The sequence below is a fragment of the Triplophysa dalaica genome, chromosome 2 (assembly GCF_015846415.1).
Source record: "Triplophysa dalaica isolate WHDGS20190420 chromosome 2, ASM1584641v1, whole genome shotgun sequence".
Lineage (NCBI taxonomy): Eukaryota > Metazoa > Chordata > Actinopteri > Cypriniformes > Nemacheilidae > Triplophysa > Triplophysa dalaica.
The window spans coordinates 4084543-4111118 of NC_079543.1; the positions used below are offsets into that span (position 1 = coordinate 4084543).

The window sequence follows — 26576 nt, forward strand, 5'->3', positions numbered from 1 at the left end:
GAACTCTGGCAGCTGCATTCTGAACTAACTGTAGTTTGTTTATCGATGATACAGGACAACCACTAAGTAGAGCATTACAATAGTCAAGCCGTGAGGTCACAAATGCATGAATAAGCTTTTCTGCGTCTGCAACACATAAACTATTTCGTAATTTGGCAACATTTCTAAGGTGGAAGAAGGCTGTTTTTGTGATATTTGAGATGTGATTTTTAAATGACAGGTTGCCGTCTAATATAACGCCTAGGTCTTTAACTGTATTTGTTGGAGTAACAGTGCAGCTTTCAATTTGCAGGCTGTAATCGGAGATATTCTGTTTACTTGATTTTGGTGCTATAAGTAATATTTCTGTTTTGCTAGAGTTTAAAAGGAGGAAATTACTAGTCATCCAATGTTTTATGTCCTCGAGGCACTCTGCCAGTTTGGATAGTTTGAAGGAATCATCTGGTCTTGATGAGATATATAGCGGAGTATCATCTGCATAACAGTGGAAGCTAATTCCATGTTTTCTAATAATGTTGCCGAGGGGCAGCATGTATATGGAGAAAAGCAAGGGTCCTAAAACCGATCCCTGAGGTAATCCGTAATTTACTTGCGTAAGATTTGATGATTTCCCATTTAAATGGACGTATTGATATCGGTCTGTTAAGTAAGAACTGAACCATTGCAGTGCCTGTCCCTGAATACCGATATAACTGTGTAAACGATCTAGTAGTATTTTATGGTCTACAGTATCGAAAGCAGCACTAAGGTCAAGCAGAACTAAGAGTGAGATGTTACCTTTATCTGAAGCAATAAGGAGGTCATTTGTAATTCTAACGAGCGCAGTTTCAGTGCTGTGATGCGGTCTAAAGCCAGACTGAAACTTTTCGTTCATGTCATTATTTTGTAGGAAGGTACACAGTTGAGTTGTGTATTAAACTTGTAACTGAATTTTCAGCCTTATAACCATACATTCAGATTTACATTTATATATTCAGGGATTAGTTATATAGTCAGATTTATGACTATATGTTCAGACTTATATAAATGTAAATCCGAATATATTGTTATGTTCAGGATTTATAACTATATATTCAGATTTTATATAAATATTTCCTGTTTGGCGCCCCTAGAGATTGGATCCAATAATGTATGAATGTATATAAATATGTATATCATAATATAAATATTTAAAAGTAAGTATATCACAAATTTAATCATGAAGAAATGTTTTTACTCAATTATCATTGATAATTTTATCATACTACCATGTCCTTAAATATTATGTTGTCTTAAATAAATACCATCTTATTACATTTTTTATAAATAAATAAAAAGAAATAAATCAATACATTAGTTTACATTTAACCTGCAGAAAAAAGTATTTTTCTCAGTTAAAATTATCTTCGGAGTGTCTCCATAAACATCCACAAAGTTTACTTAAAAACTAATTTCCATCACTTACATTTTCAAGACAAAGGTAAAGTAATTTGGTCCCTGACCATAATTCACTAAAAATACAAACAAAGGCCACATAATTTGGTCCCGGACCATATTTCACTTAAACAACAAACAATCATCTTAATAAATAAACATTTTAAAAAGTATATATATATATATATAATTTGTGCTAGAAATGCAGAAATATGTTTATAATTATAATCATACAGTACATATTCTTTGACTTTAATAATGATTTAGGATAAAACAGCTAACAGTAAATTAATCTGGTTTATGACCTCGATTCACTGACAACATAAAAATCTTAATAAATATTCAACGAAAGAAAAAAAATTATAAGAAATTGTGCTTGACATCAAATACAAAAACACTTATACATTATTTAAGCATTTTTGTTTTTCTTTGGAGCCACTGCTTGAGGAGTAGGAGGTGCCTTTGGTTTTCGAGCTGTGGGTTTTTTGGTTGTGGGTTTTTGGGTTGTGGCACTGCGGCGTCTTGAAGTGGCTCTTAAGGGTCTTGAGGTAGTTCTTAAGCTGGAGCGAGGGCTTGGAGCTTGAGGTGGTGGAAGAAAAAAGTGAAATAAACCTACTGCTTACAAGCATATCATATGATAAAAATTATGTCCTGTAACTGAAGCGAGAAACAGGAATGAAAACAAAACAAAAGGCAGAGCGCTGTTACTCACCATTATTGGTGTTATCAGTGACACTTATTTTGTCATCTTTGGATGAATTTTTCTTAGATTGCCCTTCATAAAAAAAAGAAAATTGTGATTAGATCTGAAGTAAAATATGAAAGTGAGACATAGAATCCTTAAGACAGACAAATAAATAGGAAGGAATTTAAAATAAAATTTTCAGCTCTGTTACTCACCATTATTAGTTTTATCATTAGCACTTGTTTTTTCTTCTGAGGATGAATCCTGATTTGATTGACCTTTGTAAAAAATAAAATTGTGATTAGAGCTGTTGTAAAATATGGAAAGGGCAACATGGCATCCTTAAGACACAAAGAGAAATTGGAAGGAATATAAAACAAAGATTTGAGCTTTGTAACTCACCATTATTAGTGTTATCATTGACTCTTATTTTGTCATCTTTGGAAGAATTTTTCTTGGATTGACCTTCGTAAAAAAAAATTGTGATTAGATGTGAAGTAAAATATGAAAAAGAAAACCTGGTAACCTTAAGATACACAGAGAAATAGGAAGGAATATAAAAGAAGATTTTGTGCTCTGTTACTTACCATTATTTGTGTTATCATTAGCCTTTGTTTTGTCATCTTTGGATGAATTTTTCTTAGATTGACCTTCGTAAAAAAAGAAAATTGTGTTTAGATCTGAAGTAAAATATGGAAAGGAAAACATTGCATCCTTAAGACACAAAGAGAAATAGGTAAAAGAGACAATTGTGATAAAGCTTTTTCCTCGATTTGATCAAATACAACATGCCTTTCTTAAAACACAGAGAGAAATGGGAAGGATTATAAAAGAAGATTTTGTGCTCTGTTACTTACCATTATTTGTGTTATCATTAGCCTTTGATTTGTCTTTTGTGGATGAATCCTGATTTGATTGACCTTGGTGAAAGAGAAAATTGAGATTAAAAGTTTACCTCGATTTCCATCGAAATACAAAATGCCGTTCTTAAGACACAAAGAGAAAGAGGAAGGAATATAAAAGAAAAGTTTTGTAACTCACCATTATTAGTTTTATCATTAGCTCTTATTTTGTCATCTTTGGATGAATTTTTCTTAGATTGCCCTTCATAAAAAAGAAAATTATGATTAGGTCTGAAGTAAAATTTGAAAAGGAAGACATGGAATCCTTAAGATAGACAAATAAATAGGAAGGAATTTAAAATAAAATTTTGAGCTCTGTTACTCACCATTATTAGTTTTATCATTAGCACTTGTTTTTTCTTCTGAGGATGAATCCTGATTTGATTGACCTTTGTAAAAAATAAAATTGTGATTAGAGCTGTTGTAAAATATGGAAAGGGCAACATGGCATCCTTAAGACACAAAGAGAAATAGGAAGGAATATAAAACAAAGATTTGAGCTTTGTAACTCACCATTATTAGTGTTATCATTGACTCTTATTTTGTCATCTTTGGATGAATTTTTCTTAGATTGCCCTTCATAAAAAAGAAAATTATGATTAGGTCTGAAGTAAAATTTGAAAAGGAAGACATGGAATCCTTAAGATAGACAAATAAATAGGAAGGAATTTAAAATAAAATTTTGAGCTCTGTTACTCACCATTATTAGTTTTATCATTAGCACTTGTTTTTTCTTCTGAGGATGAATCCTGATTTGATTGACCTTTGTAAAAAATAAAATTGTGATTAGAGCTGTTGTAAAATATGGAAAGGGCAACATGGCATCCTTAAGACACAAAGAGAAATAGGAAGGAATATAAAACAAAGATTTGAGCTTTGTAACTCACCATTATTAGTGTTATCATTGACTCTTATTTTGTCATCTTTGGAAGAATTTTTCTTGGATTGACCTTCGTAAAAAAAAAATTGTGATTAGATGTGAAGTAAAATATAAAAAAGAAAACCTGGTAACCTTAAGATACACAGAGAAATAGGAAGGAATATAAAAGAAGATTTTGTGCTCTGTTACTTACCATTATTTGTGTTATCATTAGCCTTTGATTTGTCTTTTGTGGATGAATCCTGATTTGATTGACCTTGGTGAAAGAGAAAATTGAGATTAAAAGTTTACCTCGATTTCTATCGAAATACAACATCCCATTCTTGAGACACAGAGAGAAATGGGAAGGAATATAAAAGAAAACTTGTGCTCTGTTACTCACCATTATTAGTTTTGTCATTAGCCTTTGATTTGTCTTTTGTGGAGGAATCCTGATTTGATTGACCTTGGTGAAAGAGAAAATTGAGATTAAGCTTTAACCTCGATTTCTATCGAAATACAAAATGCCATTCTTAATACACAAAGAAAAGAGGAAGGAATATAAAAGAAAAGTTTGAGTTTTGTAACTCACCATTATTACTGTTATCATTAGCTCTTATTTTGTCATCTTTGGATGAATTTTTCTTAGATTGACCTTCGTAAAAAAAATTGTGATTAGATCTGAAGTAAAATATGAAATTGAGACATGGAATCCTTAAGATAGACAAATAAATAGGAAGGAATATAAAATCAAATTTTGAGCTCTGTTACTCACCATTATTAGTTTTGTCATTAGCACTTGTTTTTTCTTCTGAGGATGAATCCTGATTTGATTGACCTTTGTAAAAAATTAAATTGTGATTTGAGCTGTTGTAAAATATGGAAAGGGCAACATGGCATCCTTAAGACACAAAGAGAAATAGGAAGGAATATAAAAAAAAATTTGAGCTTTGTAACTCACCATTATTAGTGTTATCATTGACTCTTATTTTGTCATCTTTGGAAGAATTTTTCTTGGATTGACCTTCGTAAAAAAACAATTGTGATTAGATGTGAAGTAAAATATGAAAAAGAAAACCTGGTAACCTTAAGATACACAGAGAAATAGGAAGGAATATAAAAGAAGATTTTGTGCTCTGTTACTTACCATTATTTGTGTTATCATAAGCCTTTGTTTTGTCATCTTTGGATGAATTTTTCTTAGATTGACCTTCGTAAAAAAAGAAAATTGTGTTTAGATCTGAAGTAAAATATGGAAAGGAAAACATTGCATCCTTAAGACACAAAGAGAAATAGGTAAAAGAGACAATTGTGATAAAGCTTTTTCCTCGATTTGATCAAATACAACATGCCTTTCTTAAAACACAGAGAGAAATGGGAAGGATTATAAAAGAAGATTTTGTGCTCTGTTACTTACCATTATTTGTGTTATCATTAGCCTTTGATTTGTCTTTTGTGGATGAATCCTGATTTGATTGACCTTGGTGAAAGAGAAAATTGAGATTAAGCTTTAACCTCGATTTCTATCGAAATACAAAATGCCATTCTTAATACACAAAGAAAAGAGGAAGGAATATAAAAGAAAAGTTTGAGTTTTGTAACTCACCATTATTACTGTTATCATTAGCTCTTATTTTGTCATCTTTGGATGAATTTTTCTTAGATTGACCTTCGTAAAAAAAATTGTGATTAGATCTGAAGTAAAATATGAAAGTGAGACATGGAATCCTTAAGATAGACAAATAAATAGGAAGGAATATAAAATCAAATTTTGAGCTCTGTTACTCACCATTATTAGTTTTGTCATTAGCACTTGTTTTTTCTTCTGAGGATGAATCCTGATTTGATTGACCTTTGTAAAAAATTAAATTGTGATTTGAGCTGTTGTAAAATATGGAAAGGGCAACATGGCATCCTTAAGACACAAAGAGAAATAGGAAGGAATATAAAAAAAAATTTGAGCTTTGTAACTCACCATTATTAGTGTTATCATTGACTCTTATTTTGTCATCTTTGGAAGAATTTTTCTTGGATTGACCTTCGTAAAAAAAAAATTGTGATAAGATGTGAAGTAAAATATGAAAAAGAAAACCTGGTAACCTTAAGATACACAGAGAAATAGGAAGGAATATAAAAGAAGATTTTGTGCTCTGTTACTCACCATTATTTGTGTTATCATTAGCCTTTGATTTGTCATCTTTGGATGAATTTTTCTTAGATTGCCCTTCGTAAAAAAGAAAATTATGATTAGATCTGAAGTAAAATATGAAAAGGAAGACATGGAATCATTAAGATAGACAAATAAATAGGAAGGAATTTAAAATAAAATTTTGAGACCTGTTACTCACCATTATTAGTTTTATCATTAGCACTTGTTTTTTCTTCTGAGGATGAATCCTGATTTGATTGACCTTGGTGAAAGAGAAAATTGAGATTAATTGTTTACCTCGATTTCCATCGAAATACAACATGCCATTCTTAAGACACAGAGAGAAATGGGAAGGAATATAAAAGAAAAGTTGTGCTCTGTTACTCACCATTATTAGTTTTGTCATTAGCCTTTGATTTGTCTTTTGTGGATGAATCCTGATTTGATTGACCTTGGTGAAAGAGAAAATTGAGATTAAAAGTTTACCTCGATTTCCATCAAAATACAAAATGCCGTTCTTAAGACACAAAGAGAAAGAGGAAGGAATATAAAAGAAAAGTTTGAGTTTTGTAACTCACCATTATTAGTTTTATCATTAGCTCTTATTTTGTCATCTTTGGATGAATTTTTCTTAGATTGCCCTTCATAAAAAAGAAAATTATGATTAGATCTGAAGTAAAATATGAAAAGGAAGACATGGAATCATTGAGATAGACAAATAAATAGGAAGGAATTTAAAATAAAATTTTGAGATCTGTTACTCACCATTATTAGTTTTATCATTAGCACTTGTTTTTTCTTCTGAGGATGAATCCTGATTTGATTGACCTTGAAGAAAGAGAAAATTGAGATTAAGCTTTTACCTCGATTTCCATTGAAATACAACATGCCATCCTTGAGACAAAGAGAGAAATGGGAAGGATTACAAAAGAAGAATTTGTGCTCTGTTACTCACCATTATTACTGTTATCATTAGCCTTTGATTTGTCTTTTGTGGATGAATCCTCATTTGATTGACCTTGGTTAAAAAGAAAATTATGATTAGATCTGAAGTAAAATAGGGTAAGGACAACATGGCATCATTAAGACACAGAGAGAAATAGGAAGGAATATAAAATCAAATTTTGAGCTCTGTTACTCACCATTATTAGTTTTATCATTAGCACTTGTTTTTTCTTCTGAGGATGAATCCTGATTTGATTGACCTTGGTGAAAGAGAAAATTGAGATGAATTGTTTACCTCGATTTCCATCGAAATACAACATGCCATTCTTGAGACACAGAGAGAAATAGGAAGGAAAATAAAATAAAACTTGTGCTCTGTTACTCACCATTATTAGATTTGTCATTAGCCTTTGATTTGTCTTTTGTGGAGGAATCCTGATTTGATTGACCTTGGTTAAAAAGAAAATTATGATTAGATCTGAAGTAAAATAGGGTAAGGACAACATGGCATCATTAAGACACATAGAGAAATAGGAAGGAATATAAAATCAAATTTTGAGCTCTGTTACTCACCATAATTAGTTGTGTCATTAGCACTTGTTTTTTCTTCTGAGGATGAATCCTGATTTGATTGACCTTGGTGAAAGAGAAAATTGAGATTAAACGTTTACCTCGATTTATATTGAAATACAACATGCCATTCTCCTTAAATACAGCGAGAAATAGGAAGGATTATGAAATAAAGTTTGAGCTCTATTACTAACCACTGTTGGTATTATCCTCAGGACTTGTATTGTCTTCTTTGGATGAATCCTTATTAGATTGACCTGGGTGAAAATAGACATTGATTCAACTTTTTTTCTGCATTTGACAAGAAATATTACACCGCACCCCGAAGGCATAAAGACAAACATGAGGGAATATGGAAGAAAAGGTCACTGTTTATTGTCAGCACCCCTGTTGACATTATTAGATGAATTCTCTTTGGATTAACCTTGGTAAAAGGTTACTCACCACTATCAGTGTCAACTTCAGCACTTGTTTTGTCATCTGTAGATGAATCCTCATTAGATTGACCTAGGTGAAACAGATTTTTAAGCTTTTACCTGAGTTCTAATTAAATATAAAAAGACAACGTGGTCTCTTCCCATATAATCAATGAAATACATCCTTGAAGATCAACAGTTTATTGGGCTATAATTATCACAGTTGCATGTTTTCTTATGTGAAAGCCTAACTATGCTATATAGGAACTGATTACTTTAGTTTGACACTAAAGTCTAGATTGTGGTAAAGGTGCCTCTCGGGTAAAGCACTTAAAAAAATAAAATAAGCAAATCAAAATTGCTCACAACCTTCAGCAGTATATGTGCATAGGCTCAAAAAAAGATTTTTCACGTGTTCTGCACGCTTTGTATCTCTGATTTTAAAATATATCTTTTGGCATCAAGATGTGAGAGAGATTCTTCATGGCAATATAAAAAACCAGAGTACAACAATATTTACCACTGTCTGTGTCATCATCGGGACCATTTTGATGGTTGCTGGAGGTGGTTGTGGGGTTTATCGTTGTGGTAGGACTTAAAGTTGTGGTGGTGCCTGACGTGGAGGTGGGGCTTGAGGTTGTGGTGGGAGTTGAGGTTGTGGTGGGAGTTGAGGTTGTGGTGGGGCTTGAGGTTGTGGTGGGGCTTGAGGTTGTGGTGGGAATTGACGTGTTGGTGTGAGCAGACGTGGTGGTGTGAACTAACGTGGTGGTGTGTCTTGAGGTTGTGTTGGGGATTGATGTTGTCGTGGGGCTTGATGTGGTGGTTGGGCTTGATATGGTGGTGGGGCTTGATGTGGTGGTGGGGCTTGAGGTTTTGGGGTGGCTTGAGGTTTTGGTGGGGCTTGATGTGGTGGTGGGACTTGAGGATGTGGTGGGGCTTGAAGTTGTGGTGGGGCTTGAAGTTGTGGTGGGGCTTGATGTGGTGGTGGGACTTGAGGATGTGGTGGGGCTTGAAGTTGTGGTGGGGCTTGAAGTTGTGGTGGGGCTTGAAGTTGTGGTGGGGCTTGAAGTTGTGGTGGGGCTTGAAGTTGTGGTGGGGCTTGATTTGGTGGTGGGGCTTGATTTGGTGGTGGGGCTTGATTTGGTGGTGGGGCTTGATGTGGTGGTGGGGCTTGATGTGGTGGTGGGGCTTGATGTGGTGGTGGGACTTGAGGATGTGGTGGGGCTTGAAGTTGTGGTGGGGCTTGAAGTTGTGGTGGGGCTTGAAGTTGTGGTGGGGCTTGATTTGGTGGTGGGGCTTGATGTGGTGGTGGTGCTTGATGTGGTGGTGGGGCTTGATGTGGTGGTGGGGCTTGAGGTTGTGGTGGGGATTGAGGTTGTGGTGGGGCTTGATGTGGTGGTGGGGCTTGAAGTGGTGGTGGGGCTTGACGAAGTGGTGGGGCCTGACGTGCTTGTGGGACTTGAGATTGTGGTTGGGATTGATGTGGTGGCAGATCTTGAGATTTTGGTAGGGCTTGAGGTTGTGCTGGGGCTTGAGCTGGTCATGGGCCTCCTACACTTTGGATCCTTGGGGTTTGAGCAAGAATGTGGAGCATGGGTTGCTGTAGAGGAAAGAAAAAATCAAAATCGACGGACAAAAACAGAAATATAAAATGCAAGGATTAATTTCTTTTTTGTATATCAAGTGACTGATTCAATGAAAACAAAAAAATCATAGTAAAATGACATTAACTAAACAAGTGATTTTTAAACCTACAACTCTGAGTGCTTTTTTCTTTTGATTCTTCAAAAGAAGCCACCTCCGAGCTTGAGGTTGAGTGACTTGAAATTATAGTGGGACTTGTGGTGGTGGTGATGGGACTTGAGGTGGCGGTTGGGCTTGAGGTGGGGCTCCTACACTTTGGATCCTTGGAGTTTGAGCAAGAACGTGGAGCATGGGTTACTGTAAAGGTAAGAAAAAAGTTGGACAAAACAGAAATATATAAGGAAGGGATGAATTACCTTTAATATATCATGTGACTGATTCAATGAAAACAAAAAAGTCATAGTAAAAAGACATTAGCTAAAAAAGTGATTTTAAAACGTACAACTCTGTGTGCTTTTTTCTTTAGTTTCTTTTGAAGAATTCTCCTCCGAAATTGAGGTTGTGTTACCTGAAATTGTGGTGGTGGTTATGGGACTTGATTTGGTGGTGGGGCTTGACTTGGTGGTGGGGCGTATCGTTGTGGTTGGGCTTGTTGTTCTGGTGGGGCTTGACGTGGTAGTAGGGCGTATCGTTGTGGTTGAGCTTGACGTGGTGGTGGAGCTTGAGGTTATGGTGGGGCTTGATGATGAGGTGGTGGAACTTAATGTTATGATGGGGCCTGACATGGTGGTTGGACTTGAGGTTGTGTGGGTGGGACTTGAGGTTGTGGTGGCGTCAGACGCGGTTGTGGGGCCAGACGTGGTTGTGGGTCCTGACGTGGTGGCGGGTTCTGACGTGGTGGCGGGACTTGAGGTTTTGGTGGTAGTGCTTGATGTTGTGGTGGTGGGGCTTGTTGTTGTGTTGGAGGGACTTGAGGTTGTGTTGGGACTTGAGGTTGTTGTGGGGCTTGCTGTTGAGGGGGGTGCTGACGTAGTTGTTGGGCTTGATGTTGTGGTGGGGTTTATTAATGTGGTGGATCTTAAAGTTGTCGTGGGGTTTATTAATGTGGTGTGGCTTGAAGTGGTGGTGGAGCTTGATGTTGTGGTGGGTTGACTTGATGTTGAGGTGGTGGGACTTAATGTTGAGGTCTGGAATGACATGCTGGTTGGACTTGAGGTTGTGGTAGTGGGACTTGAGGTTGTGGTGGCGCTTGACGTGGTGGTGGGGCTGGATGTTGTGGTGGTGGGGCTTGATGTTGTGTAGGGACTTGAGGTTGTCGTGGGGCTTGCTGTTGAGGGGGGTGCTGACGTGGTGATGGGACTTGAGGTTTTGGTGGTGGGGCTTGAGGTTGTGATGGGACTTGAGGTTTTGGTGGTGGGGCTTGATGTTGAGGTGGTGGCGCTTGATGTTCTGGTGGTGGGGCTTAATGTTGAGGTGTTGGGACCAAATGTTGTGGTGGGGGCTGATGAGGTGGTGGGACTTGAGTTTGTGGTGGTGAGACTTGAGGTTGTGGTGGCGTCCGACGTGGTTGTGGGGCCACATGTTGTGATGGGAACTGATGTTGTAGTGGGTCCTGACGTGGTGGTGGGTCTTGAGGTTGTAGTGGAGGGGCTTGAGGTCATTGTGGGACTTGTGGTTGTTGTGGGACTTGAGGTTTTTGTGGTGGGAATTGAGGTTGTGGTGGTGGGAATTGAGGTTGTGGTGGTGGGACTTGAGGTTGTGGTGGTTGGGCTTGATGTTGTGGTGGTGGGGCTTGATGTTGTGGTGGTGGGGCTTGATGTTGTGGTGGTGAGACTTGAGGTTGTGGTGGCGTCCGACGTGGTTGTGGGGCCAGACGTTGTGATGGGAACTGATGTTGTGGTGAGTCCTGACATGGTGGTGGGACTTGAGGTTGTGGTGGGAGTTGAGGTTGTGGTGGGGCTTGATGTTGTGCTGGGAGTTGAGGTTGTGGTGGGGCTTGATGTTGAGGTGGTGGGACTTAATGTTGTGGTGGGGCCTGATGAGGTGGTGGGACTTGAGGTTGTGGTGGTGGGACTTGATGTTGTCGTGGAGGGTCTTGAGGTTGTGGTGGGGCTCGTACATTTTGGATCCTTTGACTTCGAATTGGAATTTGAACAAGAGGGTGGAGCATGGGTTTCTGTAAAGGTTAGAAAGAAGAAGGGGTAGGACAAAACAGAAATATAAAATCCAAGAATTAATATATATTATGTATATCATGTGACTGTTACAATGAACACATTCAATAACTCAGTAAAAGGAAATTGACTAAAAAAGAGATTGTAAAACTTACTAGTGCTTTTTTCTTGTGATTCGCCAGTAGAATCCTCCTCTGAACTTGATTTTGTGTGGCTTGACGTTTTGGTGGGACTTCTGGTTGTGATGGTGGGGCTTGGTGTTGTGGTGGTGGGGCTTGTTGTTGTGGTGGTGGGACTTGAGGTTGTTGTGGTGGGACTTGTTGTTGTGGTGGTGGGACTTGAGGTTGTTGTGGTTGGACTTGAGGTTGTGGTGGTGGGACTTGAGGTTGTGGTGGCGCCTGACATGGTGGTGGCACGTGACGTGGTGGTGGGGCTGGATGTTGTGGTGGTGGGGCTTGATGTTGTGGTGGTTGGGCTTGATGTTGTGGTGGTGGGGCTTGATGTTGTGTTGGTGAGACTTGAGGCTGTGGTGGTGTCCGACGTGGTTGTGGGGCCAGACGTTGTGATTGGAACTGAAGTTGTGGTGGGTACTGACGTGGTGGTGGGACTTGAGGTTGTGGTGGGAGTTGAGGTTGTGGTGGGGCTTGATGTTGAGGTGGTGGTTCTTAATGTTGTGGTGGGGCCTGAAGAGGTAGTGGGACTTGAGGTTGTAGTGGAGGGGCTAGAGGTCGTTGTGGGACTTGTGGTTGTTGTGGGACTTGAGGTTGTTGTGGTGGGAATTGAGGTTGTGGTGGTTGGGCTTGATGTTGTGGTGGTGGGGCTTGATGTTGTGGTGGTGGGGCTTGATTTGAGACTTGAGGTTGTGGTCGCGTCCGACGTGGTTGTGGGGCCAGACGTTGTGATGGGAACTGATGTTGTGGTGGGTCCTGACGTGGTGGTGGGACTTGAGGTTGTGGTGGGAGTTGAGGTTGTGGTGGGGCTTGATGTTGTGCTGGGAGTTGAGGTTGTGGTGGGGCTTGATGTTGAGGTGGTGGGACTTAATGTTGTGGTGGGTCCTAATGAGGTGGTGGGACTTGAGGTTGTGGTGGTGGGACTTGAGGTTGTGGTGGGGCTCTTACATTTTGGATCCTTTGACTTTGAATTGGAATTTGAACAAGAAGGTGGAGCATGGGTTTCTGAAAAGGTTAGAAAGAAGAAGGGGTAGGACAAAACAGAAATATAAAATCCAAGAATTAATATATATTATGTATATCATGTGACTGTTACAACGAACACATTCAAAAACTCAGTAAAAGGAAATTGACTAAAAAAGAGATTGTAAAACATACTAGTGCTTTTTTCTTGTGATTCGCCAGTAGAATCCTCCTCTGAACTTGATTTTGTGTGGCTTGACATTTTGGTGGGACTTCTGGTTGTGATGGTGGGGCTTGGTGTTGTGGTGGTGGGGCTTGTTGTTGTGAGGGTGGGACTTGAGGTTGTTGTGGTGGGACTTGAGGTTGTTGTGGTGGGACTTGAGGTTGTTGTGGTGGGACTTGTTGTTGTGGTGGTGGGACTTGAGGTTGTTGTGGTGGGACTTGAAGTTGTGGTGGTGGGACTTGAGGTTGTGGTGGTGGGAATTGAGGTTGTGGTGGTGGGGCTTGATGTTGTGGTGGTTGGGCTTGATGTTGTGGTGGTGGGGCTTGATGTTGTGCTGGGAGTTGAGGTTGTGGTGGGGCTTGATGTTGAGGTGGTGGGACTTAATGTTGTGGTGGGGCCTGATGAGGTGGTGGGACTTGAGGTTGTGGTGTTGGGACTTGATGTTGTCGTGGAGGGGCTTGAGGTTGTGGTGGGGCTCTTACATTTTGGATCCTTTGACTTTGAATTGGAATTTGAACAAGAAGGTGGAGCATGGGTTTCTGAAAAGGTTAGAAAGAAGAAGGGGTAGGACAAAACAGAAATATAAAATCCAAGAATTAATATATATTATGTATATCATGTGACTGTTCAAAGAACACATTCAAAAACTCATTAAAAGGAAATTGACTAAAAAAGAGATTGTAAAACTTACTAGTGCTTTTTTCTTGTGATTCGCCAGTAGAATCCTCCTCTGAACTTGATTTTGTGTGGCTTGACATTTTCGTGGGACTTCTGGTTGTGATGGTGGGGCTTGGTGTTGTGGTGGTGGGGCTTGTTGTTGTGGTGGTGGGACTTGAGGTTGTTGTGGTGGGACTTGTTGTTGTGGTGGTTGGACTTGAGGTTGTTGTGGTGGGACTTGAAGTTGTGGTGGTGGGACTTGAGGTTGTGGTGGTGGGACTTGAGGTTGTGGTGGTGGGACTTGAGGTTGTGGTGGTGGGACTTGAGGTTGTGGTGGCGCCTGACGTGGTGGTGGGACTTGAGGTTGTGGTGGGAGTTGAGGTTGTGGTGGGGCTTGATGTTGTGCTGGGAGTTGAGGTTGTGGTGGGGCTTGATGTTGAGGTGGTGGGACTTAATGTTGTGGTGGGGCCTGATGAGGTGGTGGGACTTGAGGTTGTGGTGGTGGGACTTGATGTTGTCGTGGAGGGGCTTGAGGTTGTGGTGGGGCTCTTACATTTTGGATCCTTTGACTTTGAATTGGAATTTGAACAAGAAGGTGGAGCATGGGTTTCTGAAAAGGTTAGAAAGAAGAAGGGGTAGGACAAAACAGAAATATAAAATCCAAGAATTAATATATATTATGTATATAATGTGACTGTTACAACGAACACATTCAAAAACTCAGTAAAAGGAAATTGACTAAAAAAGAGATTGTAAAACTTACTAGTGCTTTTTTCTTGTGATTCGCCAGTAGAATCCTCCTCTGAACTTGATTTTGTGTGGCTTGACATTTTGGTGGGACTTCTGGTTGTGATGGTGGGGCTTGGTGTTGTGGTGTGGCTTGTTGTTGTGGTGGTGGGACTTGAGGTTGTTGTGGTGGGACTTGAGGTTGTTGTGGTGGGACTTGTTGTTGTGGTGGTGGGACTTGAGGTTGTTGTGGTGGGAATTGAAGTTGTGGTGGTGGGACTTGAGGTTGTGGTGGTGGGACTTGAGGTTGTGGTGGTGGGACTTGAGGTTGTGGTGGTTGGGCTTGATGTTGTGGTGGTGGGGCTTGATGTTGTGCTGGGAGTTGAGGTTGTGGTGGGGCTTGATGTTGAGGTGGTGGGACTTAATGTTGTGGTGGGGCCTGATGAGGTGGTGGGACTTGAGGTTGTGGTGGTGGGACTTGATGTTGTCGTGGAGGGGCTTGAGGTTGTGGTGGGGCTCTTACATTTTGGATCCTTTGACTTTGAATTGGAATTTGAACAAGAAGGTGGAGCATGGGTTTCTGAAAAGGTTAGAAAGAAGAAGGGGTAGGACAAAACAGAAATATAAAATCCAAGAATTAATATATATTATGTATATCATGTGACTGTTACAATGAACACATTCAAAAACTCAGTAAAAGGAAATTGACTAAAAAAGAGATTGTAAAACTTACTAGTGCTTTTTTCTTGTGATTCGCCAGTAGAATCCTCCTCTGAACTTGATTTTGTGTGGCTTGACGTTTTGGTGGGACTTCTGGTTGTGATGGTGGGGCTTGGTGTTGTGGTGGTGGGGCTTGTTGTTGTGGTGGTGGGACTTGAGGTTGTTGTGGTGGGACTTGTTGTTGTGGTGGTGGGACTTGATGTTGTTGTGGTGGGACTTGAGGTTGTGGTGGTGAGACTTGAGGTTGTGGTGGCGCCTGACATGGTGGTGGCACGTGACGTGGTGGTGGGGCTGGATGTTGTGGTGGTGGGGCTTGATGTTGTGGTGGTTGGGCTTGATGTTGTGGTGGTGGGGCCAGACGTTGTAATTGGAACTGAAGTTGTGGTGGGTACTGAAGTTGTGGTGGGTACTGACGTGGTGGTGGGACTTGAGGTTGTGGTGGGAGTTGAGGTTGTGGAGGGGCTTGATGTTGAGGTGGTGGTTCTTAATGTTGTGGTGGGGCCTGAAGAGGTAGTGGGACTTGAGGTTGTAGTGGAGGGGCTAGAGGTCGTTGTGGGACTTGTGGTTGTTGTGGGACTTGAGGTTGTTGTGGTGGGAATTGAGGTTGTAGTGGTGGGACTTGAGGTTGTGGTGGTTGGGCTTGATGTTGTGGTGGTGGGGCTTGATGTTGTGGTGGTGGGGCTTGATGTTGTGGTGGTGAGACTTGAGGTTGTGGTCGCGTCAGACGTGGTTGTGGGACTAGACGTTGTGATGGGAACTGATGTTGTGGTGGGTCCTGACGTGGTGGTGGGACTTGAGGTTGTGGTGGGAGTTGAGGTTGTGGTGGGGCTTGATGTTGTGCTGAGAGTTGAGGTTGTGGTGGGGCTTGATGTTGAGGTGGTGGGACTTAATGTTGTGGTGGGGCCTGATGAGGTGGTGGGACTTGAGGTTGTGGTGGTTGGGCTTGATGTTGTGGTGGTGGGGCTTGATGTTGTGGTGGTGAGACTTGAGGTTGTGGTGGTGGGACTTGAGGTTGTGGTGGGAGTTGAGGTTCTGGTGGGGCTTGATGTTGAGGTGGTGGGACTTGAGGTTGTTGTGGTGGGACTTGAAGTTGTGGTGATGGGACTTGAGGTTGTGGTGGTGGGACTTGAGGTTGTGGTGGTGGGACTTGAGGTTGTGGTGGTGGGACTTGAGGTTGTGGTGGTGGGACTTGAAGTTGTGGTGGTGGGACTTGAGGTTGTGGTGGTGGGACTTGAGGTTGTGGTGGTGGGACTTGAGGTTGTGGTGGCGCCTGACGTGGTGGTGGGACTTGAGGTTGTGGTGGGAGTTGAGGTTGTGGTGGGGCTTGATGTTGTGCTGGGAGTTGAGGTTGTGGTGGGGCTTGATGTTGAGGTGGTGGGACTTAATGTTGTGGTGGGGCCTGATGAGGTGGTGGGACTTGAGGTTGTGGTGGTGGGACTTGATGTTGTCGTGGAGGGGCTTGAGGTTGTGGTGGGGCTCTTACATTTTGGATCCTTTGACTTTGAATTGGAATTTGAACAAGAAGGTGGAGCATGGGTTTCTGAAAAGGTTAGAAAGAAGAAGGGGTAGGACAAAACAGAAATATAAAATCCAAGAATTAATATATGTTATGTATATCATGTGACTGTTACAACAAACACATTCAAAAACTCAGTGAAAGGAAATTGACTAAAAAAGAGATTGTAAAACTTACTAGTGCTTTTTTCTTGTGATTCGCCAGTAGAATCCTCCTCTGAACTTGATTTTGTGTGGCTTGACATTTTGGCGGGACTTCTGGTTGTGATGGTGGGGCTTGGTGTTGTGGTGGTGGGGCTTGTTGTTGTGGTGGTGGGACTTGAGGTTGTTGTGGTGGGACTTGAGGTTGTTGTGGTGGGACTTGTTGTTGTGGTGGTGGGACTTGAGGTTGTTGTGGTGGGACATGAAGTTGTGGTGGTGGGACTTGAGGTTGTGGTGGTGGGACTTGAGGTTGTGGTGGTGGGGCTTGATGTTGTGGTGGTTGGGCTTGATGTTGTGGTGGTGGGGCTTGATGTTGTGCTGGGAGTTGAGGTTGTGGTGGGGCTTGATGTTGAGGTGGTGGGACTTAATGTTGTGGTGGGGCCTGATGAGGTGGTGGGACTTGAGGTTGTGGTGGTGGGACTTGATGTTGTCGTGGAGGGGCTTGAGGTTGTGGTGGGGCTCTTACATTTTGGATCCTTTGACTTTGAATTGGAATTTGAACAAGAAGGTGGAGCATGCGTTTCTGAAAAGGTTAGAAAGAAGAAGGGGTAGGACAAAACAGAAATATAAAATCCAAGAATTAATATATATTATGTATATCATGTGACTGTTACAATGAACACATTCAAAAACTCAGTACATGGAAATTGACTAAAAAAGAGATTGTAAAACTTACTAGTGCTTTTTTCTTGTGATTCGCCAGTAGAATCCTCCTCTGAACTTGATTTTGTGTGGCTTGACGTTTTGGTGGGACTTCTGGTTGTGATGGTGGGGCTTGGTGTTGTGGTGGTGGGGCTTGTTGTTGTGGTGGTGGGACTTGAGGTTGTTGTGGTGGGACTTGTTGTTGTGGTGGTGGGACTTGATGTTGTTGTGGTGGGACTTGAGGTTGTGGTGGTGAGACTTGAGGTTGTGGTGGTGCCTGACATGGTGGTGGCACGTGACGTGGTGGTGGGGCTGGATGTTGTGGTGGTGGGGCTTGATGTTGTGGTGGTTGGGCTTGATGTTGTGGTGGTGGGGCTTGATGTTGTGTTGGTGAGACTTGAGGTTGTGGTGGTGTCCGACGTGGTTGTGGGGCCAGACGTTGTAATTGGAACTGAAGTTGTGGTGGGTACTGACGTGGTGGTGGGACTTGAGGTTGTGGTGGGAGTTGAGGTTGTGGAGGGGCTTGATGTTGAGGTGGTGGTTCTTAATGTTGTGGTGGGGCCTGAAGAGGTAGTGGGACTTGAGGTTGTCGTGGAGGGGCTAGAGGTTGTTGTGGGACTTGTGGTTGTTGTGGGACTTGAGGTTGTTGTGGTGGGAATTGAGGTTGTAGTGGTGGGACTTGAGGTTGTGGTGGTTGGGCTTGATGTTGTGGTGGTGGGGCTTGATGTTGTGGTGGTGGGGCTTGATGTTGTGGTGGTGAGACTTGAGGTTGTGGTCGCGTCCGACGTGGTTGTGGGGCCAGACGTTGTGATGGGAACTGATGTTGTGGTGGGTCCTGACGTGGTGGTGGGAGTTGAGGTTGTGGTGGGGCTTGATGTTGTGCTGAGAGTTGAGGTTGTGGTGGGGCTTGATGTTGAGGTGGTGGGACTTAATGTTGTGGTGGGGCCTGATGAGGTGGTGGGACTTGAGGTTGTGGTGGTGGGACTAGAGGTTGTGGTGGGGCTCTTACATTTTGGATCCTTTGACTTTGAATTGGAATTTGAACAAGAAGGTGGAGCATGGGTTTCTGAAAAGGTTAGAAAGAAGAAGGGGTAGGACAAAACAGAAATATAAAATCCAAGAATTAATATATATTATGTATATCATGTGACTGTTACAACGAACACATTCAAAAACTCAGTAAAAGGAAATTGACTAAAAAAGAGATTGTAAAACTTACTAGTGCTTTTTTCTTGTGATTCGCCAGTAGAATCCTCCTCTGAACTTGATTTTGTGTGGCTTGACATTTTGGTGGGACTTCTGGTTGTGATGGTGGGGCTTGTTGTTGTGGTGGTGGGACTTGAGGTTGTTGTGGTGGGACTTGAGGTTGTGGTGGTGGGACTTGTTGTTGTGGTGGTGGGACTTGAGGTTGTTGTGGTGGGACTTGAAGTTGTGGTGGTGGGACTTGAGGTTGTGGTGGTGGGACTTGAGGTTGTGGTGGTGCCTGACGTGGTGGTGGGACTTGAGGTTGTGGTGGGAGTTGAGGTTGTGGTGGGGCTTGATGTTGTGCTGGGAGTTGAGGTTGTGGTGGGGCTTGATGTTGAGGTGGTGGGACTTAATGTTGTGGTGGGGCCTGATGAGGTGGTGGGACTTGAGGTTGTGGTGGTGGGACTTGATGTTGTCGTGGAGGGGCTTGAGGTTGTGGTGGGGCTCTTACATTTTGGATCCTTTGACTTTGAATTGGAATTTGAACAAGAAGGTGGAGCATGGGTTTCTGAAAAGGTTAGAAAGAAGAAGGGGTAGGACAAAACAGAAATATAAAATTCAAGAATTAATATATATTATGTATATCATGTGACTGTTACAACGAACACATTCAAAAACTCAGTAAAAGGAAATTGACTAAAAAAGAAATTGTAAAACTTACTAGTGCTTTTTTCTTGTGATTCGCCAGTAGAATCCTCCTCTGAACTTGATTTTGTGTGGCTTGACATTTTGGTGGGACTTCTGGTTGTGATGGTGGGGCTTGTTGTTGTGGTGGTGGGACTTGAGGTTGTTGTGGTGGGACTTGAGGTTGTTGTGGTAGGTCTTGTTGTTGTTGTGGTGGGACTTGAGGTTGTTGTGGTGGGACTTGAAGTTGTGGTGGTGGGACTTGAGGTTGTGGTGGTGGGACTTGAGGTTGTGGTGGTTGGGCTTGATGTTGTGGTGGTGGGGCTTGATGTTGTGCTGGGAGTTGAGGTTGTGGTGGGGCTTGATGTTGAGGTGGTGGGACTTAATGTTGTGGTGGGGCCTGATGAGGTGGTGGGACTTGAGGTTGTGGTGGTGGGACTTGATGTTGTCGTGGAGGGGCTTGAGGTTGTGGTGGGGCTCTTACATTTTGGATCCTTTGACTTTGAATTGGAATTTGAACAAGAAGGTGGAGCATGGGTTTCTGAAAAGGTTAGAAAGAAGAAGGGGTAGGACAAAACAGAAATATAAAATCCAAGAATTAATATATATTATGTATATCATGTGACTGTTACAACGAACACATTCAAAAACTCAGTAAAAGGAAATTGACTAAAAAAGAGATTGTAAAACTTACTAGTGCTTTTTTCTTGTGATTCGCCAGAAGAATCCTCCTCTGAACTTGATTTTGTGTGGCTTGACATTTTGGTGGGACTTCTGGTTGTGATGGTGGGGCTTGGTGTTGTGGTGTGGCTTGTTGTTGTGGTGGTGGGACTTGAGGTTGTTGTGGTGGGACTTGAGGTTGTTGTGGTGGGACTTGTTGTTGTGGTGGTGGGACTTGAGGTTGTTGTGGTGGGACTTGAAGTTGTGGTGGTGGGACTTGAGGTTGTGGTGGTGGGACTTGAGGTTGTGGTGGTTGGGCTTGATGTTGTGGTGGTGGGGCTTGATGTTGTGGTGGTGAGACTTGAGGTTGTGGTGGTGTCCGACGTGGTTGTGGGGCCAGACGTTGTGATGGGATCTGAAGTTGTGGTGGGTCCTGACGTGGTGGTGGGACTTGAGGTTGTGGTGGGAGTTGAGGTTTTGGTGGGGCTTGATGTTGAGGTGGTGGTTCTTAATGTTGTGGTTGGGCCTGAAGAGGTAGTGGGACTTGAGGTTGTAGTGGAGGGGCTAGAGGTCGTTGTGGGACTTGTGGTTGTTGTGGGACTTGAGGTTGTTGTGGTGGGAATTGACGTTGTGGTGGTGGGACTTGAGGTTGTGGTTGTTGGGCTTGATGTTGTGGTGGTGAGGCTTGATGTTGTGGTGGTGGGGCTTGCTGTTGTGGTGGTGAGACTTGAGGTTGTGGTGGCGTCCGACGTGGTTGTGGGGCCAGACGTTGTGATGGGAACTGATGTTGTGGTGGGTCCTGACGTGGTGGTGGGACTTGAGGTTGTGGTGAGAGTTGAGGTTGTGGTGGGGCTTGATGTTGAGGTGGTGGGACTTGATGTTGTCGTGGAGGGGCTTGAGGTTGTGGTGGGGCTCGTACATTTTGGATCCTTTGACTTTGAATTGGAATTTGAACAAGAAGGTGGAGCACGGGTTTCTGAAAAGGTTAGAAAGAAGAAGGGGTAGGACAAAACAGAAATATAAAATCCAAGAATTAATATACATTATGTATATCATGTGACTGTTACAATGAACACATTCAAAAACTCAGTAAAAGGAAATTGATAAAAAAGAGATTGTAAAACTTACTAGTGCTTTTTTCTTGTGATTCGCCAGCAGAATCCTCCTCTGAACTTGATTTTGTGTGGCTTGACGTTTTGGTGGGACTTCTGGTTGTGATGGGTGGGCTTGGTGTTGTGGTGGTGGGGCTTGTTGTTGTGGTGGTGGGACTTGAGGTTGTGGTGGTGGGACTTGAGGTTGTGGTGGTGGGACTTGAGGTTGTTGTGGTTGGACTTGAAATTGTGGTGTTGGGACTTGAGGTTGTGGTGGTGGGACTTGAGGTTGTGGTGGTGGGACTTGAGGTTGTGGTGGTGGGACTTGAGGTTGTGGTGGGAGTTGAGGTTGTGGTGGGGCTTGATGTTGAGGTGGTGGGACTTGAGGTTGTTGTGGTGGGACTTGAAGTTGTGGTGGTGGGACTTGAGGTTGTGGTGGTGGGACTTGAGGTTGTGGTGGTGGGACTTGAAGTTGTGGTGGTGGGACTTGAGGTTGTGGTGGGAGTTGAGGTTGTGGTGGGGCTTGATGTTGAGGTGGTGGGACTTGAGGTTGTTGTGGTGGGACTTGAAGTTGTGGTGGTGGGACTTGAGGTTGTGGTGGTGGGACTTGAGGTTGTGGTGGTGGGACTTGAAGTTGTGGTGGTGGGACTTGAGGTTGTGGTGGGAGTTGAGGTTGTGGTGGGGCTTGATGTTGAGGTGGTGGGACTTGAGGTTGTTGTGGTGGGACTTGAAGTTTTGGTGGTGGAACTTGAGGTTGTGGTGGTGGGACTTGAGGTTGTGGTGGTGGGACTTGAGGTTGTGGTGGTGGGACTTGAGGTTGTGGTGGGAGTTGAGGTTGTGGTGGGGCTTGATGTTGAGGTGGTGGGACTTGAGGTTGTTGTGGTGGGACTTGAAGTTGTGGTGGTGGGACTTGAGGTTGTGGTGGTGGGACTTGAGGTTGTGGTGGTGGGATTTGAGGTTGTGGTGGTGGGACTTGAGGTTGTGGTGGCGCCTGACGTGGTGGTGGGACTTGAGGTTGTGTTGGGAGTTGAGGTTGTGGTGGGGCTTGATGTTGTGCTGGGAGTTGAGGTTGTGGTGGGGCTTGATGTTGAGGTGGTGGGACTTAATGTTGTGGTGGGGCCTGATGAGGTGGTGGGACTTGAGGTTGTGGTGGTGGGACTTGATGTTGTCGTGGAGGGGCTTGAGGTTGTGGTGGTGGGACTTGAAGTTGTGGTGGTGGGACTTGAGGTTGTGGTGGGAGTTGAGGTTGTGGTGGGGCTTGATGTTGTGCTGGGAGTTGAGGTTGTGGTGGGGCTTGATGTTGAGGTGGTGGGACTTAATGTTGTGGTGGTGGGACTTGAAGTTGTGGTGGTGGGACTTGAGGTTGTGGTGGTGGGACTTGAGGTTGTGGTGGTGGGACTTGAGGTTGTGGTGGCGCCTGATGTGGTGGTGGGACTTGAGGTTGTGGTGGGAGTTGAGGTTGTGGTGGGGCTTGATGTTGTGCTGGGAGTTGAGGTTGTGGTGGGGCTTGATGTTGAGGTGGTGGGATTTAATGTTGTGGTGGGGCCTGATGAGGTGGTGGGACTTGAGGTTGTGGTGGTGGGACTTGATGTTGTCGTGGAGGGGCTTGAGGTTGTGGTGGGGCTCTTACATTTTGGATCCTTTGACTTTGAATTGGAATTTGAACAAGAAGGTGGAGCATGGGTTTCTGAAAAGGTTAGAAAGAAGAAGGGGTAGGACAAAACAGAAATATAAAATCCAAGAATTAATATATATTTTGTATATCATGTGACTGTTACAACGAACACATTCAAAAACTCAGTGAAAGGAAATTGACTAAAAAAGAGATTGTAAAACTTACTAGTGCTTTTTTCTTGTGATTCGCCAGTAGAATCCTCCTCTGAACTTGATTTTGTGTGGCTTGACATTTTGGTGGGACTTCTGGTTGTGATGGTGGGGCTTGGTGTTGTGGTGGTGGGGCTTGTTGTTGTGGTGGTGGGACTTGAGGTTGTTGTGGTGGGACTTGAGGTTGTTGTGGTGGGACTTGTTGTTGTGGTGGTGGGACTTGAGGTTGTTGTGGTGGGACTTGAAGTTGTGGTGGTGGGACTTGAGGTTGTGGTGATGGGACTTGAGGTTGTGGTGGTGGGACTTGAGGTTGTGGTGGCGCCTGACGTGGTGGTGGGACTTGAGGTTGTGGTGGGAGTTGAGGTTGTGGTGGGGCTTGATGTTGTGCTGGGAGTTGAGGTTGTGGTGGGGCTTGATGTTGAGGTGGTGGGACTTAATGTTGTGGTGGGGCCTGATGAGGTGGTGGGACTTGAGGTTGTGGTGGTGGGACTTGATGTTGTCGTGGAGGGGCTTGAGGTTGTGGTGGGGCTCTTACATTTTGGATCCTTTGACTTTGAATTGGAATTTGAACAAGAAGGTGGAGCATGGGTTTCTGAAAAGGTTAGAAAGAAGAAGGGGTAGGACAAAACAGAAATATAAAATCCAAGAATTAATATATATTATGTATATCATGTGACTGTTACAATGAACACATTCAAAAACTCAGTAAAAGGAAATTGACTAAAAAAGAGATTGTAAAACTTACTAGTGCTTTTTTCTTGTGATTCGCCAGTAGAATCCTCCTCTGAACTTGATTTTGTGTGGCTTGACGTTTTGGTGGGACTTCTGGTTGTGATGGTGGGGCTTGGTGTTGTGGTGGTGGGGCTTGTTGTTGTGGTGGTGGGACTTGAGGTTGTTGTGGTGGGACTTGTTGTTGTGGTGGTGGGACTTGATGTTGTTGTGGTGGGACTTGAGGTTGTGGTGGTGAGACTTGAGGTTGTGGTGGCGCCTGACATGGTGGTGGCACGTGACGTGGTGGTGGGGCTGGATGTTGTGGTGGTGGGGCTTGATGTTGTGGTGGTTGGGCTTGATGTTGTTGTGGTGCGACTTGAGGTTGTTGTGGTGGGACTTGTTGTTGTGGTGGTGGGACTTGAGGTTGTTGTGGTGGGACTTGAAGTTGTGGTGGTGGGACTTGAGGTTGTGGTGGTTGGGCTTGATGTTGTGGTGGTGGGGCTTGATGTTGTGGTGGTGAGACTTGAGGTTGTGGTGGCGCCTGACGTGGTGGTGGGACTTGAGGTTGTGGTGGGAGTTGAGGTTGTGGTGGGGCTTGATGTTGTGCTGGGAGTTGAGGTTGTGGTGGGGCTTGATGTTGAGGTGGTGGGACTTAATGTTGTGGTGGGGCCTGATGAGGTGGTGGGACTTGAGGTTGTGGTGGTGGGACTTGATGTTGTCGTGGAGGGGCTTGAGGTTGTGGTGGGGCTCTTACATTTTGGATCCTTTGACTTTGAATTGGAATTTGAACAAGAAGGTGGAGCATGGGTTTCTGAAAAGGTTAGAAAGAAGAAGGGGTAGGACAAAACAGAAATATAAAATCCAAGAATTAATATATATTATGTATATCATGTGACTGTTACAATGAACACATTCAAAAACTCAGTAAAAGGAAATTGACTAAAAAAGAGATTGTAAAACTTACTAGTGCTTTTTTCTTGTGATTCGCCAGTAGAATCCTCCTCTGAACTTGATTTTGTGTGGCTTGACGTTTTGGTGGGACTTCTGGTTGTGATGGTGGGGCTTGGTGTTGTGGTGGTGGGGCTTGTTGTTGTGGTGGTGGGACTTGAGGTTGTTGTGGTGGGACTTGTTGTTGTGGTGGTGGGACTTGATGTTGTTGTGGTGGGACTTGAGGTTGTGGTGGTGAGACTTGAGGTTGTGGTGGCGCCTGACATGGTGGTGGCACGTGACGTGGTGGTGGGGCTGGATGTTGTGGTGGTGGGGCTTGATGTTGTGGTGGTTGGGCTTGATGTTGTTGTGGTGCGACTTGAGGTTGTTGTGGTGGGACTTGTTGTTGTGGTGGTGGGACTTGAGGTTGTTGTGGTGGGACTTGAAGTTGTGGTGGTGGGACTTGAGGTTGTGGTGGTGGGACTTGAGGTTGTGGTGGTTGGGCTTGATGTTGTGGTGGTGGGGCTTGATGTTGTGGTGGTGAGACTTGAGGTTGTGGTGGTGTCCGACGTGGTTGTGGTGCCAGACGTTGTGATGGGAACTGAAGTTGTGGTGGGTCCTGACGTGGTGGTGGGACTTGAGGTTGTGGTGGGAGTTGAGGTTTTGGTGGGGCTTGATGTTGAGGTGATGGTTCTTAATGTTGTGGTGGGGCCTGAAGAGGTAGTGGGACTTGAGGTTGTAGTGGAGGGGCTAGAGGTTGTTGTGGGACTTGTGGTTGTTGTGGGACTTGAGGTTGTTGTGGTGGGAATTGACGTTGTGGTGGTGGGACTTGAGGTTGTGGTTGTTGGGCTTGATGTTGTGGTGGTGAGGCTTGATGTTGTGGTGGTGGGGCTTGATGTTGTGGTGGTGAGACTTGAGGTTGTGGTGGCGTCCGACGTGGTTGTGGGGCCAGACGTTGTGATGGGAACTGATGTTGTGGTGGGTCCTGACGTGGTGGTGGGACTTGAGGTTGTGGTGAGAGTTGAGGTTGTGGTGGGGCTTGATGTTGAGGTGGTGGGACTTGAGGTTGTGGTGGTGGGACTTGAGGTTGTGGTGGTGGGACTTGAGGTTGTGGTGGCGCCTGACGTGGTGGTGGGACTTGAGGTTGTGGTGGGAGTTGAGGTTGTGGTGGGGCTTGATGTTGTGCTGGGAGTTGAGGTTGTGGTGGGGCTTGATGTTGAGGTGGTGGGACTTAATGTTGTGGTGGGGCCTGATGAGGTGGTGGGACTTGAGGTTTTGGTGGTGGGACTTGATGTTGTCGTGGAGGGGCTTGAGGTTGTGGTGGGGCTCTTACATTTTGGATCCTTTGACTTTGAATTGGAATTTGAACAAGAAGGTGGAGCATGGGTTTCTGAAAAGGTTAGAAAGAAGAAGGGGTAGGACAAAACAGAAATATAAAATCCAAGAATTAATATATATTATGTATATCATGTGACTGTTACAACGAACACATTCAAAAACTCAGTAAAAGGAAATTGACTAAAAAAGAGATTGTAAAACTTACTAGTGCTTTTTTCCTGTGATTCGCCAGTAGAATCCTCCTCTGAACTTGATTTTGTGTGGCTTGACGTTTTGGTGGGACTTCTGGTTGTGATGGTGGGGCTTGGTGTTGTGGTGGTGGGGCTTGTTGTTGTGGTGGTGGGACTTGAGGTTGTTGTGGTGGGACTTGTTGTTGTGGTGGTGGGACTTGATGTTGTTGTGGTGGGACTTGAGGTTGTGGTGGTGAGACTTGAGGTTGTGGTGGTGCCTGACATGGTGGTGGCACGTGACGTGGTGGTGGGGCTGGATGTTGTGGTGGTGGGGCTTGATGTTGTGGTGGTTGGGCTTGATGTTGTGGTGGTGGGGCTTGATGTTGTGTTGGTGAGACTTGAGGTTGTGGTGGTGTCCGACGTGGTTGTGGGGCCAGACGTTGTAATTGGAACTGAAGTTGTGGTGGGTACT

General features: G+C 43.7%; 3 protein-coding genes across 3 annotated transcripts; all 3 read right to left on the reverse strand.

The window, feature by feature from the left end:
* Positions 1 to 1279: 1279 nt before the first annotated feature.
* Positions 1280 to 16526, reverse strand: LOC130436372 (mucin-2-like; the record flags this gene model as incomplete). The annotated part of the gene is made up of 32 exons (XM_056767011.1): positions 1280 to 1992; positions 2126 to 2188; positions 2314 to 2376; positions 2501 to 2563; positions 2956 to 3018; positions 3140 to 3202; positions 3327 to 3389; positions 3514 to 3576; positions 3701 to 3763; positions 3888 to 3950; positions 4074 to 4136; positions 4263 to 4325; positions 4452 to 4514; positions 4635 to 4697; positions 4821 to 4883; positions 5007 to 5069; positions 5277 to 5339; positions 5466 to 5528; positions 5649 to 5711; positions 5835 to 5897; positions 6021 to 6083; positions 6774 to 6836; positions 6964 to 7026; positions 7151 to 7213; positions 7340 to 7402; positions 7527 to 7589; positions 7718 to 7780; positions 7968 to 8030; positions 8460 to 9539; positions 9695 to 9880; positions 10092 to 11699; positions 15491 to 16526. Coding segments are annotated over 32 exons (5781 nt in total), but the record flags the coding sequence as incomplete, so codon positions are not given.
* Positions 16527 to 17726: 1200 nt separating this feature from the next.
* LOC130436388 (integumentary mucin C.1-like) lies at positions 17727 to 20964 on the reverse strand (the record flags this gene model as incomplete). The annotated part of the gene is made up of 2 exons (XM_056767012.1): positions 20918 to 20964; positions 17727 to 18192 (listed from the first exon to the last, which is right to left on the reverse strand). Coding segments are annotated over exons 1-2 (513 nt in total), but the record flags the coding sequence as incomplete, so codon positions are not given.
* Positions 20965 to 21667: 703 nt separating this feature from the next.
* LOC130436402 (mucin-2-like) lies at positions 21668 to 25816 on the reverse strand (the record flags this gene model as incomplete). The annotated part of the gene is made up of 4 exons (XM_056767021.1): positions 21668 to 22651; positions 23876 to 24229; positions 24634 to 24752; positions 24859 to 25816. Coding segments are annotated over 4 exons (2415 nt in total), but the record flags the coding sequence as incomplete, so codon positions are not given.
* Between the last annotated feature and the right edge of the window lie 760 nt (positions 25817 to 26576).